Raw genomic sequence first — 15,593 nt, 5'->3', positions numbered from 1 at the left:
AACTTTAGAAGGGAGACTGGGGATTCAGAGGCATGTATGCTCTATTTTGCCTTGTACACACTGGGAATCCAGAGAAACAGTTCTCTGTGAACTGTCTGGGCCAGAGTTCAGACTGTTGATGCAGCTGATGAGATTTTCTCAGAGTGAACCCTTAATAAATGAGATCTGCACAAGCATGCCTTTATAGTGATCTTTGGAGAGAGAAATTAAAACTCAAAAAGCAGGATGCCTGGGTGGCTCAGTGGTTGACCTCTGCTTTCGGCTCAGGGTGTGATCCCAGTCTGGGGATCAAGTCCCACATCGGGCTTCCTGCAAGGACCCTTCTTCTCTTTCTGCCTCTCTCTGTGGGTCTCATGAATAAATAAATAAAATAAAATAAAATAAAAACTCAAAAAGCTTTAAGGAATTCTTCAGATCAAAAACAGTAGAAAGTGGATAAAGACACTTGGGTGAAGATTGGTGTTTTATACTCTGCTTCCTTTATTTTCAGGCTTGGGTTTAGTCAGATTTCTATTTCCAGTATGGTAAGCAGTTCTAGAATACTAAACAAAAAATACATTTGCAAGGGTATTCTTCATTTCCAACTGTTTCTAGAAGCATTTCTGCCATGATCCTAAAGAGTAGCAGAATGAATATGCCATCCCCAAATACGCCACTTGGGTACATTGATTATTTTGAGCTGTGGACATTTGAAAAACAGCAGATGCAGGAAGAGGCTTTCTCTGAACTCCCTTTATCTGCCTAAAGACAGATTCTCCAAAAGGAAATTGACTGCCATACATCTTCCTGGGAGTTTCATCAACCAGGGAAGATTGACTTGTTACGGAAAAGGAGACCTGAAGCTGACACCAGACAAACTGTGTCATGAAACTATCATCTCCCATCACTTATTCTAAGGGCCCATTCATCTTCCCTAATAGTCCTAACCCCTCAGGTTACATCTCCCCTTCCCTTTTCCTACAAAGATGGCAGTTCATCCTGAATTCGAAGCCACCCTGGTGAGAGACTCATTTTTCCCTGGATAGCTCCCATGTTTGCATGAGGCACACGTGATAATAAGCTTGTTTTTCTATTGTTAACCTTTTATTATAGAGGTCTCTGCTAAAACCTCAGAAGGGTAGAGGGAAAGTGATTTTCCCTTCCCTACCAAGCCTTGAAGTTCTCCTATTTATTGGGCCCTTAAAGCTTAGCAAGTGCACAGTCTCACTTTATAAATATTTGTTGAATTGGTGAATGGGTGGGCCTTATACATATTAACGGGATGCTATTCAGAAGTCCCCGGGAGGTTGTCTTTTTGCTTTCTGAGTGCTCTGCATATCAGAATTGAGACATAACACAATAGAGCTCAAAGGAGAGGGAACCTCTCCTCCCACACCTGACATCACAGGGCCAGAGGAGGGTGATACAGGATGTAGGTGCATGCCTCTTGTATACAATTGTATTAGATTCAAATCCTAGATTTTAATTAAGCCTTTTGGAAAGACACATAAAGTTCTTTATTCCAAGTCTTTTACACAGGAAAACTGAGGCTCTGAAAAGCTTAGTGGTTGAATATCTGAAGACAGAATCTTATTTTTAAATATACCAGTAGATTTCAATATTAAAAGCACCACTCTTGGGATGCCTGGGTGGCTCAGTGGTTAAGCGACTTCCTCTGGCTCAGGTCGTAATCCCGGGGTCCTGGGCTCGACTCCCACATCGGACTCTCCACAGGGAACCTGCTTCTCCCTCTGCGTATGTCTCTGCCCCTCTCTGTGTGTCTCTCGTGAATAGAGAAATAAAATCTTTAAAAAATATATTTAAAAAAATAAAAGGACCACTCTTGTTTATCTACCTTCAATTTGCAGAACGTAGCTTTTCAGATAGCAAAGCAACTCTCTATTGACATGAAACAAGTATCTTGGCTAAAAAGAGAGAAAAGCATATAATTCCGCATTAAGCATTCACACCACCGCATGATCTTTGTTAGCGCTGTTTGAGAAGAGGGCTCTGGATTTTTGTCGAGGACTGTCTTTAAAAACAAAACAAAAACGAAAGTCGTTTAGACTTTAAGACTTTCAAATACAATAATAAGATTATCAAGTCAATGATACTACAAATGCTGACTTTTTAGAGGCAGAAATTTTGGGTTGAAATCTCACTCTAAAATTAAGGGTCAGTGGTTGTACTACGCAGGTTTCAAAGGAGAACTTAAAATATGAATATGATAAAAAATATGTACAAAATATATAGTGCGAAATGTCAGTTCTAAGCCTTCTGTTAGGAGGGGCTCAGTAGTACCTAACGGGGAGCCCTTCCCTGCTCCCAGCGCACAGCCGCCTGGATCCCCTGGAGCTGAGGCCTGTGGGGAGAGGGCTGGCGCCACCCTGTGGTGCGAGGGAGCCACTGCCACCCACGGACACATCATCTCCTCTGGGTCAGCCTCCACTCTGCTTCTGGAAAGTGGGGTTGATACCCTAAACCTTCTGGAGTCGTGTGCTAGGGTATGGAGATCCCCGCCTGCTCCTCCACCCAGAAGCTCCTGGGGGCTCAACGCTTCACAACCTCGCTTAGCTCCAAGTCCCGTGTGGTAAGCCACCAAGTTAAATCCCAGGACCTCCAGAGCTTTCCAGGGCAGGAGGCAGGGGTTTAAGAACAGCCTTGCCCTAGGCACGATGATCCTGAGCTTCCCTGCAGAGCTCACATTACTGTTTTTAAACGTGCACTTTCTCTTAAGCTAAATTCTAAAGTTCTTGGTGAGTGTGAGTGATGCCAGGGGTACTGACTGGCTTGATGACTGTATGATGCAGGGTTGGTGCCCTTACAGGACTCCACTACATACACTAATATTCCAATAGACCCCTTAAGCTCAGAGGGCAGAGAAAAAGATTCATGTTTCTCTGAAAGTTTATAAGATCCTAGTAAACACTTCTGTGCTACTATGTGACGGTCATGCTCAAATCAGGTAATTATAATAAATGAACGTATTTAGAAATCCTGTCATGTGATTGGATTTTCAAAGTATTTGGGTAGAAAAAAAAGGAGATGTGAGATCATAAAATATGAACCAGGGATCACTGGAGGGAAACATTTCATGTGGAATTGTGCATGTCTGTCCTGCCACTGAGACAACCATGGAAAAGCCTGGGGCCCATATTCCTGAGGCAGGAGAGCTGTCATCTATCTAATACATACTAAGTGATATTTATTCTAGGCACTGTGCTAGGAACTAAGGATAAACAAGTGAATCAAATCAATCATCCTTATCTTCACAGAGCTTTTTTGGGGGGGAGTAAAATGATTAAGTGCTAAGACAGAGAGGTATCAAAGGGCATAAAACAGGACTCTAATTAGTCCAGAAAGGCAGGTGTCAGGTAAGACACCCTTGCATCAGTTACCTTTGAGCAGAGACCCTAGGAGGAATTAACAAGGTGAAGGGCAGAGAGGAGAAAGCACAGAATGTGTAAAGGTCCTGAGGTGAGAGAGAGCCTGGGATTTTGGTCAGAGTTCATAGAGCATTGGTACTGGAGGTTGGGGGAGTGAGGTAGTAGGAGTGAAAGGCAGAGGTCAAATCAGATAAGTCACTGAAGGATTTTAACTTGGTAGAGACATGATCTTGATTTCGGTTACTTCATGGGTACAGTAATGGGTGAGGTCCTTTCAGGACTCAGGGGTTGAGGTCCTAGTCATAGGGCCCTTTGAAAAAAATGGTTCAGTCAAGTCCTCATCAGCATGAAGGCATAGCTTACTTCCTTCTTGTTTGCTTTTTAATTTAATTTTAATTTTTATTTTTTTTAAGTTCATGAGAGACACAGAGAGAGGCAGAGACACAGGCAGAGGGAGAAGCAGGCTCCATGCAGGGAGCCGGACGTGGGACTTGATCCTGGGTCTCTAAGATCAGGCTCTGCGCTAAACCGCTGAGCCACCTGGGCTGCTCTCTTGTTTTGCTTTAGGGGAAAGATGAAAAGATTGTTTTTAAAACTGTGTCTTTCATCTTCCATTTATATACAAGAGTACTTTTGTAAATGTGAGAAAATGTTGATAATCTTTAACTACAGTAACATAGATTTATAAAAGTAAAGTGATACTAGAGTCTATGATTTCCACAGTTACTCTGGGCAGTAAGATCCCAGAAATGTAGATTTATCATTCATCTTCTTGTTTATAATGCACATTCTTTAAAAAAATCTTTTAAATATTTATTTATTTTAGAAAGGAAGGGAGGGGAGAGAGAGAGAGAGAGAGAGAGAGAGAGAGAGAGATAGCATAGTAGTGGGAAGGGCAAAGAGAATCTAAAGCAGACTCGGTGCTGAGCCCGACAGAGGGCTGGATCTCATGACTCTAAGATCACCACCCAAGCTGAAACCCAGAGTCAGATGCCCACCTGCTGTGCCAACCAGGCACCCTGATGCGCAATTGTTTTTAAATTGTTTTTATTTTTTATTATTTTTTTTTTAAATTTTTTAATTTATTTTTTTTTAAATTTTTTTAATTTATTTATGATAGTCACAGAGAGAGAGAGAGAGAGGCAGAGACACAGGCGGAGGGAGAAGCAGGCTCCATGCACCGGGAGCCTGATGTGGGATTCGATCCCGGGTCTCCAGGATCGCGCCCTGGGCCAAAGGCAGGCGCCAAACCGCTGCGCCACCCAGGGATCCCTTTAAATTGTTTTTAAAAGCATTATGTGACTCAAACTCCTAGAAATTATTGTCTGCATGTGTCCTTGCCCTATTATTATTTCACCAAACTTGTAGAACTGGCCTGATTTGCTTACTGCAAATAAAACTTTATTCTGCTATGGCTTTTTTTTTTTTTTTTTTGACATTCCCTAAATTATCCTCTACTGTTATATGTAAAGGCCCTTGAGAAAATAACCTGCCATTTACGGGTAACTGGTTCCCAACTGGAGGGTGGGCTGAAACCAACGTTAGCATGGACAGGCTGTTTAAATGCCTTCTAGACCCTTTTTGATTGGTAAACTTGGATACATCTGTTTGTTTTTAAACATTTCTTCATCTAAAATTCTTTGCTTACAAAATGGGTACAAGAATGTATAATGGATACAAGAGTGTCTATCTCTTTGGGGCTTTGTGATAATCGACAAAGAAACAGATAAAGCGCCTTGCATGGAGCTTCCCATGTTGAGCTACACAGTTCTACAAAGTTATTATTTCCAGTGAATTTAGATAGGGAGGCAGATTTTTGGATGGTTCAATGATTCTTTTTAAGAAGATAGGACGTCCATACATTCAATTCTGTCGCACTTTTGAAACACTAATGCTTTATAAAATGTTAACTGAAGTACTCTGTGTCTTCTCCTAGGATCCTTCTCTAATTTTATCCTGGACTTGTCCCTGCATTATTTTCAGTCTTAAGATGACTGCTCCTTATATGCATCGATCGATTCAGGTGGAGAGTGTCTTTCTTTCCTTTTTTTTTTTCTCTTTTCTTTTCTTTCTTTTTTCTTTTCTTTCTTTTTCTTTCTTTCCTTTTCTTTCTTTTTCTTTCTTTTCTCTTTTCTTTTTTCTTTTCTTTTCTTTTCTTTTCTTTTCTTTTCTTTCTTTTCTTTTCTTTCTTCTTTTCTTTCTCCCCTTGTGTCCTCTGTTGACATCTCATGGATTCCCTACGTTAGAACTTTGAAAGAAAGAAATGCGCTTTAAATTTTGAAATGCCCAGTGCTTAACGGTAGGAGTCACGTTTCGATATTCAAAAAATTTGGAGGGAAGAGAGAGAGAGAGAGAGAGAGAGAGAGAGAGAGAGGATTTCATTTCCTAAATATCGAAGGGGAAATCGAGCGACACCTGGTCTGCTTTTATGTCTTTTTCAGTTTCTGGTGATAAAGATGCTGGGACAGTAAGAGGCAGCGGGCAGAGGCTCCGAGCGCGGGGTGGGGGGGGGGGGGAGCGGCGGCGCCGACGCTCTCCGAGGCCCCCGCGGAGGTTCGCGCGCCCTCTCCTTCCCCTCTTAACCGCAGGCGGCCTGTAATTAGCGGAGCAAGTCGGTCCGAGCGAGGCAAATCACCGGCTTTCCGCGAAATAATTATATTGCTGCAGCTCCCGGACATGTGCACCTCGAAGCCTGAGACGCAGAGAGACGTTTTCCTTCCTCGTGGCCGGGGGCAGGGAGGGACAAGTGGAGGCGGCGGCGCGTCGGCCCCGGTGCAGGGAGCAGAGGGCGCCCCGCGCGGGGAGCAAGCGGGGCCGGGGGCGTGGGAACGCGGCGCACAGCGCCCCGCGCAGGCGGCGCTCGGACCTCCCCGGGGCGCGGCGCGGAACGGGCCCCCCGCGGCCCCCCGTGCGCCCCCGCGGCCCCCCGTGCGCCCCGGCCCCCGCGGCTCCCGGCCCGGCCCGTAGCGCCCCGTCGCCGGAGCCCGCGGGGGAAAGGGCCCCGTGTCGCTGGAGCGACGCCCGACGCGGCCTCCGGGGCGGGGACTGCCGGGCCCCTCGCGCCGTCCCGCCCAGAGCCGGCGCGTTCCGGGGGTGGGGGCCGGGGCGCGCGGTGCCGGCCGGAGCGGAGCGCGGCCCCGCGTCGCCCGCGGCTCGGGCAGGTGCGCGGCGCGTCGGCCCCGGTGCTCGCGCCCCCCCCCCCCCGCGCCGCGGCCCGGGCGCCGCGCCCGCCCCGCCCCGCCCCGCCCCGCCCCCGCCCGCGGGCCGCCCGGGGCAGGGCCTGCAGCTGCGGCCGGCGAGCGGCGAGCGGCGCGCGCGGGGCATGGGCCGGCGGCCGGCGGCGGAGGGCGGCTGAGGGCGGCCGAGGGTGCGCGCCCGGCGGGACCGAGCCGTCGGCGGCACAGAGCCGGCCCCGCGGCGGGCGGCGGGCGCGGGCGCGGGCGCGGGCGGGGGCGCGGGCGGGGGCGGCGGCGGCGCTGCCCTGCCCGGAGCGATGCGCTGAGCGCGCCGGGGGCCGAGCGCGGGGCTCGCCGGCCGCGCGGGGAGCCGACCCCATGGAGCCGGCGCGCACCGGGCGGAGCCTGCGGGCGCCGCCGCCGCCGCCGCCGCTGCTGCTGCTGCTGCTCCTGCAGGTGGCGGGGCCGGCGGGCGCCCTGGCCGAGACCCTGCTGGACGCGTCGCGGGCCGTGGGCGCCAGCTCCAGCCCGCCCAGCCCCGCGAGCGTGGTGGCCCCCGGGACCGCGCCGTTCGAGGAGAGCCGGCTGCCGGTGTTCACCCTGGATTACCCCCACGTGCAGATCCCCTTCGAGATCACCCTGTGGATCCTGCTGGCCTCCCTGGCCAAGATAGGTGAGCGAGCCGGGTCCACCGGCTGGGTGGGGGCGATCGCGAGGAGCCGCGGGTGGGCGTCCGAGCCCGCCGGGTGACCGGGTCGTGGGCCGGGGCAGGGGCGACAGCGCAGCGCAGCTTCTGTGCCAAAGGGACCCCGCGGAGAGCATTTTCACGCGTTGCTTCCTAAGTGGGCATTGGCCTTGAAATAGCCCCAAACTCTCAGCCCCGTACAGACCCCGCTGGGGACTCGCTGCTTGCTTTTGCCTCACATGCCCAGTGGGACAGACCTGTCTGCCGAGGGAGGAGGCGAGGGGGAGAGGCTGCAGCATCGGGAGAGAGGCGCAGGCCAGCGCGGAGGCTACAGCAGGGAAGCCCTGGATGCTCTGGGCAGAGAGAGGCGCCTTGGCCACGACACAGACCCCGCCATGCACCTGACTAATGAAGTGCCTGGGAGGGGACCAGGGACGACCGAGTGCCTGCAGCTGCGACAGAAACAAGCCTCCTCCCTCCTTTGGGCCGAGGCTGTCACTCTCCAGGAAGCGTTTTCTTAGGTGACCTAGGCCAGTGAAACGAGATGCATATTTAAAGATAACCCACTTTCCAAACTATCTCTTTAACTTTCATTTGGAAAGCAGAGGCTCAGAATGTGTTTTCTTATCTTTATAACCCCTTCCCCCCACCCCCCACACATAAACTTTTGTTGTGATCATGGGGCTTTACATTATTTTTACTTGATATTTTAAATACTTTTTCATTTTAAAATATGTCAACTACTGTTGTTGTTAAGATTCAGAGAAGTTACTAGGTCAAAAGAGCGTCTGCGTTATTGCATACATCTTCTGCATTTGTCCTGGGAAAGATCCTGTGCTGTTCAAGTAAGGCAGGTCCCCATAAAGGATGAAGACACCTTGCCTGTCACCCTCCAGCTTATTGATTGGCGGGAGAGATGTCACACACACCGGTGGCCGTAATACAGGGAAGTGCTAAGTAGTGTGACCCAGTCAGAAAAGATAATGTGGCAGTGTAGGAGGCAGAAATCACTTCCTCCTGCAAAGGAAGCATTTAAATGGGGTTTTCAGGGATGACCAGGATATGTCAGTTGGAGATGAAAGGGAACAACGTTCCAGAGAGAAATAAACAAGGCACTCGTTTTGGGGGGGGGGGGGGGAAGGCACAAAGCAAGCAGAAGAGATGGTTTGTACGGGGGTGGAAGTTGAGGTAGGTAAGCTCCATGGCAGAATAAGCTAATTTGATTCTATAAGTGCTGACCAAAGGAGGCACATGCTGTGTTTAAGGACTTTGCAGTCTGCAATTGCCTGGCTTTGACATGGTTGTATTAGTTGTGTGCTTTAATTCCACCTGAGAAACAGAAGCAGAGGAAATGGATTTCCCCACCTATCGAGCAGGTATGCACATTTGCATGAACTTGTTGCCGGTAATGATAAGCTCAGGTACTATCTCCACATATGGTCCTCACAACAGGTGGGAAGAGTAGATATTAATACCGCCCCCCCCCCCCACACATATACTTGGTAGAGGTGGAAACTGAAACTCCAGGGAGTTTACATGAGGTGCCCACAGATATACAAAGTGGGGAGCCCTGTCCACTCTCTCTCCCAGCCTCCATCACTGGCCTAGTGCTTGTGTGCCCTGTTTCCATTACTGCTTCGTGGTTGCCATTTCTATTCAATTACAACTCTTTGTTTTGTTCTTCGCTCTCAATTATTTTAATCTAATTAATTACACTAATAACAGCCGCTGGTAGGCACTTAAGTTCATTATCTCTAATTTTCACAACCATCCTGGGTAAGGATGATTACCCCGTTTCCTATGCAGGGAAGCAGAAGTGGGGAGGTTACCTTGCTGGTGGGTGGGGAGCCAGGATTCCACCCAGGTCGGCCTGATGTCTCATCTTTGTGTCTGTCCTGGAGGCTTGTTTTCTTATATGAGGATTAAATGAGACTACCTATGTTTAACATTCTTAGAAAATCCTGGGCATGGAAGAAGCGCTGAATATTTCATCATTAGCAGGAGTGGAAGAGGAGTGACAGTAGCCTCACGCAGTGCTCTGGCACCGTGTCTCCTTTTCCACTGTGCTGGGCTACCTCCTGCCTTTCTCTGTTTCTGTTTTAGGCTCAGCCTTTTCCAAGTGTTCTTATTTGCATGGATTGCTTTTTCATACTTGGTCTTTTTCTATCATGATCTATTCATCTTGTTTGACCTTATGTTAATTGTGTAATATTTTATTAAAATGCTTGTATGAGTTCATAGTTGTATTTATTGATCTGCCCATTGGTAGGATAGATGATAGATAGATAGATAGATAGATAGATAGATAGATAGATAGATGTGTTTATATTCCCTGGTACTTGCTGTTCTCTGGATCTTTCAGCCCACGCCTCCCACCAAATTCTCAACTTCACTGGCTACTATCTTCTCTTTCTCTCCTGCATCTGGGGTGACACAGAAATAGAAATACAGACAGATGTTCATATGTCCCAACCAGAAGTGTCTGAGTGGAGATTGCCATGGGCGGGGTGAAGGGTATAGTTCCCAAAGCAGCAAGTGTAATTTTTTACAGCACCAAAAGCTGGCCCTTGGAGGTCTTTCCTAGGTTTTTCCTGTATATAGTCCAGCCCTGTCCTCCTGATGTTCCAGGGTCCTCTGTCCTTTGAGGAGCCTGGAAATGCCCAGATATCCCCCACCTAGGCCCTAAACTTTCTGTTGGCTTTGGGGACGACTGTCCTTGTACTGCCTTTCCAACCCATTGAGCCATATCTAGTCATTCAAATTCTATTTTAACTTCTGCACTGGAGAAACTGTTGGGGTGACTTATATGACTACTTATATGACTTATTTTGCTCATATTTGGGGCAGGATGATGAATTGAGCTGTGCAGGGGACTTGACACGATGAGATAACACATGTGTTAACTTATGCGATATGCTGTGGTTTCTATTTGGGGCACTTTTATGCCGTGAACCCAGTGTACCTGAACTTACCTGCCACAGAGAACATGAAGACCCACTGCTAGTGATTAATCTAAATAAAGGTAACAGGGTGCCCCAAATGGAGGCTCCTAATCACATCTGTAGGAGGTTTATATCATTCCTGATGGTAAATTCAGAATAGTTTGCTAGATAGCAGCACAATATAATCTTAGAAATGTTGCAGTCAGAAGTGAGCAAGTGCATTTTTGGCAGAGTGTTGAATGATTCAACTTTTCATTGTTTTACCTGAGTATCAGGGAAACTCAGTTTCTGAATTATTTGGTCAAAAACAAAGTTCTGTAGTCATGATGACAATTCAAATGCATATGTGAAGTAGGTTAAATAAATATAAACATAGCAAATTTAGTACACCTTTGAACAGTCTTAGAATTTTGGGAAGAAACATTTCTCAATTTGTTTTTCACTTAGATCCTTACACATGTGAACTTGTATTGCTCCTTTTAATTTTGAATATTTATATTTTGAATAACTATTGACTTTTTTTTTTAACAGAAACACACGCCTTATTTGGTAAATCCTATACACAGGGGTAGAGTTCTGCAGCATAGAATAATAGCCAAAGAACTAAGAAGAGGAACATTTCCTGGAGTGTTCTAAGATGGTCTTCTCTGATTTCCTTGCCCAAGAAGTGGATCAGTGGAATTTGTCCTAAACTGGGTGAACTTGGGCATGTATTCTTCCCTCTATCAGAGTTCAGGGCCAGAGCATTGGGCCTCTGCTGTTTAAAGCAACGGAACTCTCTTTCTTGTCCACAGTGGCTTCCCAGATGTCCCCTCACTTACCTTGGAGGCTTGAGCTGGCCTGTTTGCCTCTTCCAGGTGTCAGCATGCATTCTGCCCTGTTCATTTCCCTAACCCTTAAACTTGGGGTTAGGATGCAGAATTTTCCACTTCCCTCTACCCTGTTGTCTTGACATTAAACAACTTGTAGTATTGTTTTAAGGAAAAGGCAAAGCAATTTGGTCCATGAAGGTTTCTCCTCTGGGCTCTAGCCTGTCCTGATTTTAAATATGAAACCAGATAATTTCTACAGTTGATATCTATCTGTATTTGCTGAGACCTTGATCTCTTGATCTGGTTCTCTTTGTTGTATTTGGTTTTCCTGAAGCATATAACAGCAGCTGGTTGGTCAGCGGATTAATCTCATGATTTTTACCTATTTTTCTGAACCACATCTCATTTTGAACAAATTTCTGAAGCTGTCTTCCTGATGGCATGTGTTTGTTCTTAATAAAGCTAAAAGGAGAGTTTTGAATTCTTTTTGTCTCAAAGCTTCCATCTTTTCCCTTTCGGTTAACCATATATTTTATGTTTTCTGTGTAAACAGCTCTCTTGTATTCTTTCTACAGATCATTTTAGGTGCCTTTTAGAATTTTATCACTGCCCTCTAATGTAACAGGTAATTTTTCACCAAAAATGTTACTCTCTGTATCAACTTCCACAATGACAATAATAATTGTCATTAATGGGATACTTTTTCCAGAAATTTTCACATATTATGAAACCCTAAAATTATACAAAGAACATTTTGTATAAATATATTTATTTCTTGTAGGGTTGTAAAAAATTACTTGTAAAACCAAATGAATTTGTTGATTTGTATGTGGATAGATTTTTATCAGTAATTCAATTGCCTTTAAAATTTGTAGTTCTACTTGGCTTATCTATCTTTTCTTCAGTCAATTTTAGTATTTATGTTTTAGTTTTTCTGGAAAATCATTATTTAATTTGAGTTTTTAAATTTATAGGAAGGAAATTATTTTGTATTATTTAAAAAGTATCTACATTATCTGCATGTTTTGTCCTACCTTTATATTCCTAAATGTTGTTATTTTTGTTTTTCTTTACCTTGGAAAAATTCTCAGAAGTTTGTCTATTATATACTTTTTCAAAGAACTAGATTTTGATTCGTTTTAGTTTACCAATTTTTTCTCTTTATTATTTAGCTTTTCCTACTGTATTGGCATGTATTTTGTTATTTTCTTTTTCCATTCCTGAATTTAGAGCTTAGCTCGTTAGTTACTGAATTCACTGGTTTTCTAACATATTGATTCCCACTATACAAGGGTAATTAATCCCTGAAAAAGCACTTACAGTTGAAAACATAATTAATATTACTTTCAATAATTTCAATGACAAATATTTTTATAAACTCCTGTGCTCTAAACTTGGCATACTCTTATGTTCAAATGACATCGGTCTTATTAACAGGGACAAAACTACTTCAATAGTTTTTTAGTTATTATAACTCCTAAGAAGCCATTTGTCTTCATCAGTTTCTCCAAAATACAGCTATTTACTTGTTTTCATTAAATTCAAAGCTATGATAAACTGACACTTAAGACTATGTTACAAAGCATAGTCATGGTAATTCTAAGTTTATGTAAATTCATCTTTATTGCAAATTATAAGAGAGTGGCAAAGACTAAAGAATTCAGGGAGGTGATGCAGATGAAATTGTACTTTCCTAATAAATTGCATGAAATCATTTTTGCTAGTAACTGACAAAACATGTATATTCTGAGATGAGAATTTAATACAACATATCAGTGATAAAGCTGGAAAGATGACTGATGTATCTTATGTATCTTATCAGGGGCACTCTGTCACTAATTTAATGTCTGTAAAATCTAATTTAGTCTTTATGAAATCAAAGAAATGCTTCATGAGCTGAAGTAGGAATATTAAAAGAAAGTCTTCTTAAGGGTGGTTTCTCATGATCCAGATGGGTATATCTTAGAGGAATGGCAATCTATGTATTGAAGGCTAGAAATACTTTGTTTTGTCCTATTTTAGTTGCATTGTATAGTTTTGATGTGTAGTTTTCACTATTTAGTTTTCAGTATTTTAAAATCTCCTTGTGATTTTAAAAAAAGATTGTATTTATTTATTTAATACTTCTTTATTTTTGAGAGAGAGGGAATGAGGGAGTATGTGAGCAAAGGGAGGGGCAGAGGAACAGACTTTGAGCTGAGTGTGGAACCTGATGTGGGGTTTAATCTCTTGGTGGTGAGATCAAGACCTGAGCTGAAATTAAGAGTTGGTTGCTTAACTCACTGAGACACCCAGGTCTGCCTTGTGATTTTTTTTTTTATTCTAGCCCAACAATTATTTAGAATTGTATAATTTTTAGTTAGTAAACATATAGCTATATGATAATTTTTTAATTTTTTTCATATTTTATTACATTTTTGGTTAGACAAGCCTGATACTGATTTTTATATTGCTTGGGATATTCTCTGTGATTTAATATGTGGTCCTTTTTAATTTTTATTTAAATTTTAGTTAGCTAACATAAGGTGTAATATTCAGTGATTCATCACCTAATTGTATGGTCCTTTTTAAACTGCATTTTCCATGTTTTCTTGAAAAAGATTTTATGTTCCCTATTTGGTACAGGATTGTATAAAGGCACATGTGCACATATGCATATACACATACACAGATGAAATTGAATTTGTAATTATCATGTTTAGATCTTTAATAGAATTACCAGGGTTTTTTTGGCTATTTTATTAGGTTATATGATACATTAAAATCAGTCTCTGAGATCGTGATGCCAATTACTGTTTATAATTTTAATTTTTGCTTTGTATATTTTGATGCTATGTTATTAGGTGCATACTAGTTTAATATTATATCTCCTGAGTGAATTTGTCCTTTAACTATTAAGTTATGAATTTCTTTATTTTCAATAATATTTTTGTGGCTCATAGTCTGTTTTTTCTGTTACTACTATTACTATTCAAAATAAAACTAGATTTTACACATCTTTTTTCTGTATCTGTTTTCCACATCTATGTTTTCCAGACATATCTTTTCCTATACCATTACTGTCAATCAACTAGATAATTTTCCTTTTGGTATATTTTATTTTTGTCTTGAATTTAAATTTTAATAATACTTGTAATTTCAAAAGAAGTGCAGTTCCATTTATTATGAGTATTATATGTGGGTTTACTTTGTTCTTTACTGTCTTTTACTTGGTGTCTTTAGTTTTCTTGTCATATTTTGGCTTGGTCAATTTTTTCCCTTTATATTTTATATATTATTATACATTCTGTTTCTTTTCCTTTTATAGTTACTCTTTAATTTTAATCTGATTACCTGATTTAAAGGAGCCAGGCCAGATTGCTTTGGCTTACATCCCAATTGCATTTTCCTACATATTTTGTAGTTTTATGATATTGTGTGCATAACTTAAACTCTCTGGGTTCAGTTGCTTTATTGGTTAAATGGGTATTGTAAAAGTACCAGTGTCATAGGCTGTTGTAAAAATCAAATTAGTTAATATATGTAAAATCTTAAAATATTTTTTTGGAACATGGTAAGCATAGTATTTGTATTACTGTTTTATCAAAGTATTGATAAAAAAAATTATTACTTTCTGAGTAATACTTAAACTTTAATTTTTTAAAAAAGATTTTATTCATTTATTCATGAGAGACACAGAGAGGCAGAGAAATAGGCAGAGGGAGAAGAAGGGCCACCTGTTGGGAGCCTGATGTGGGACTCAATCCCAGGGCCCTGGGACCACACCCTGAGCTGAAGACAGAGGCTCAACCACTGAGCCACCCAGGCATCTCTAAACTTTAAAAATTTTGACAGCTTATCTGCCTATTGTAGAATTTTAACTTTTGTCTTATAATCCAGACCTGGCTTATAGTTAACTTCTTCCAAATGAGATTTTAATTCTTAGACCTGGTTTGTATTTAATTGCCTCCAAGTTAGTTTTTAATTTTTAAAAGCAGTGTTTACATTTGCAAACATGCTTACCATTTTTTTTTTTTAAATTTACTTCTTCTGTCTCCCCTTTTCCCCCAGTTGTTTTCTTTTTACTGGAATATGTTCTTTGGTGGATACTTCAGGGAGGGTCTTTGAATGATAAATTCTCTTAATCTTTGACGATGTCTTCATCTTGGTTATTCTCTTGAACAATTATATAACAGAGTATAGGGGTTGGAAATATTATCACTTATTAGTTGAAAGACATTATTTCATTACTTTCTGACCGTTTTTGTTGCTGAGGAGAATTATATTGTCCCTTTCATTGCCCTTTGGAATTAATATGACTTTTCTGTTTGCTTGTATTGAAGAATCTTCATTTGGTTATTTTTGATATTCCTCTCTTTCTTCACTGTGTCTAGGTATTGATTTATTTTATTTTCGTTTTTTGGAACTTGGTATTTCCATGTTTCTTAATGCTGTTTCGTGTTTTTCATCTCTTTGGTTTTCTAATTTTTGGTAGTTTAATCAGATGTTTTTTTCTAGTACCCCATTACTCTTAGAGTGTTTCTGTGCTTAACCTACTCATTGAGTTTTTCATTTTAATTTTCATTTATGCTGTTTTGATTCTTTTTAAAGTGTATCTGCATTTTGTTCATACT

At 42.7% G+C, this 15,593-nt stretch overlaps 1 protein-coding gene across 1 annotated transcript in view; it reads left to right on the top strand.

Annotated features, from left to right (window-relative positions):
• The first annotated feature begins 6,840 nt into the window (after positions 1-6,840).
• The window catches only part of SLC9A2 (solute carrier family 9 member A2), a 95,135-nt gene continuing 86,382 nt past the window's right edge, over positions 6,841-15,593 (top strand). The window contains exon 1 of the mRNA XM_041757209.1: positions 6,841-7,214. Coding sequence (XP_041613143.1) covers positions 6,920-7,214 — 295 coding nt within the window. The 5' untranslated portion in view covers positions 6,841-6,919. The remainder of the gene's footprint in view (positions 7,215-15,593) is intronic.

The sequence above is a fragment of the Vulpes lagopus genome, chromosome 5, assembly GCF_018345385.1.
Source record: "Vulpes lagopus strain Blue_001 chromosome 5, ASM1834538v1, whole genome shotgun sequence".
NCBI classification, from domain to species: domain Eukaryota; kingdom Metazoa; phylum Chordata; class Mammalia; order Carnivora; family Canidae; genus Vulpes; species Vulpes lagopus.
This window is presented reverse-complemented; position numbering and strand designations above follow the sequence as displayed.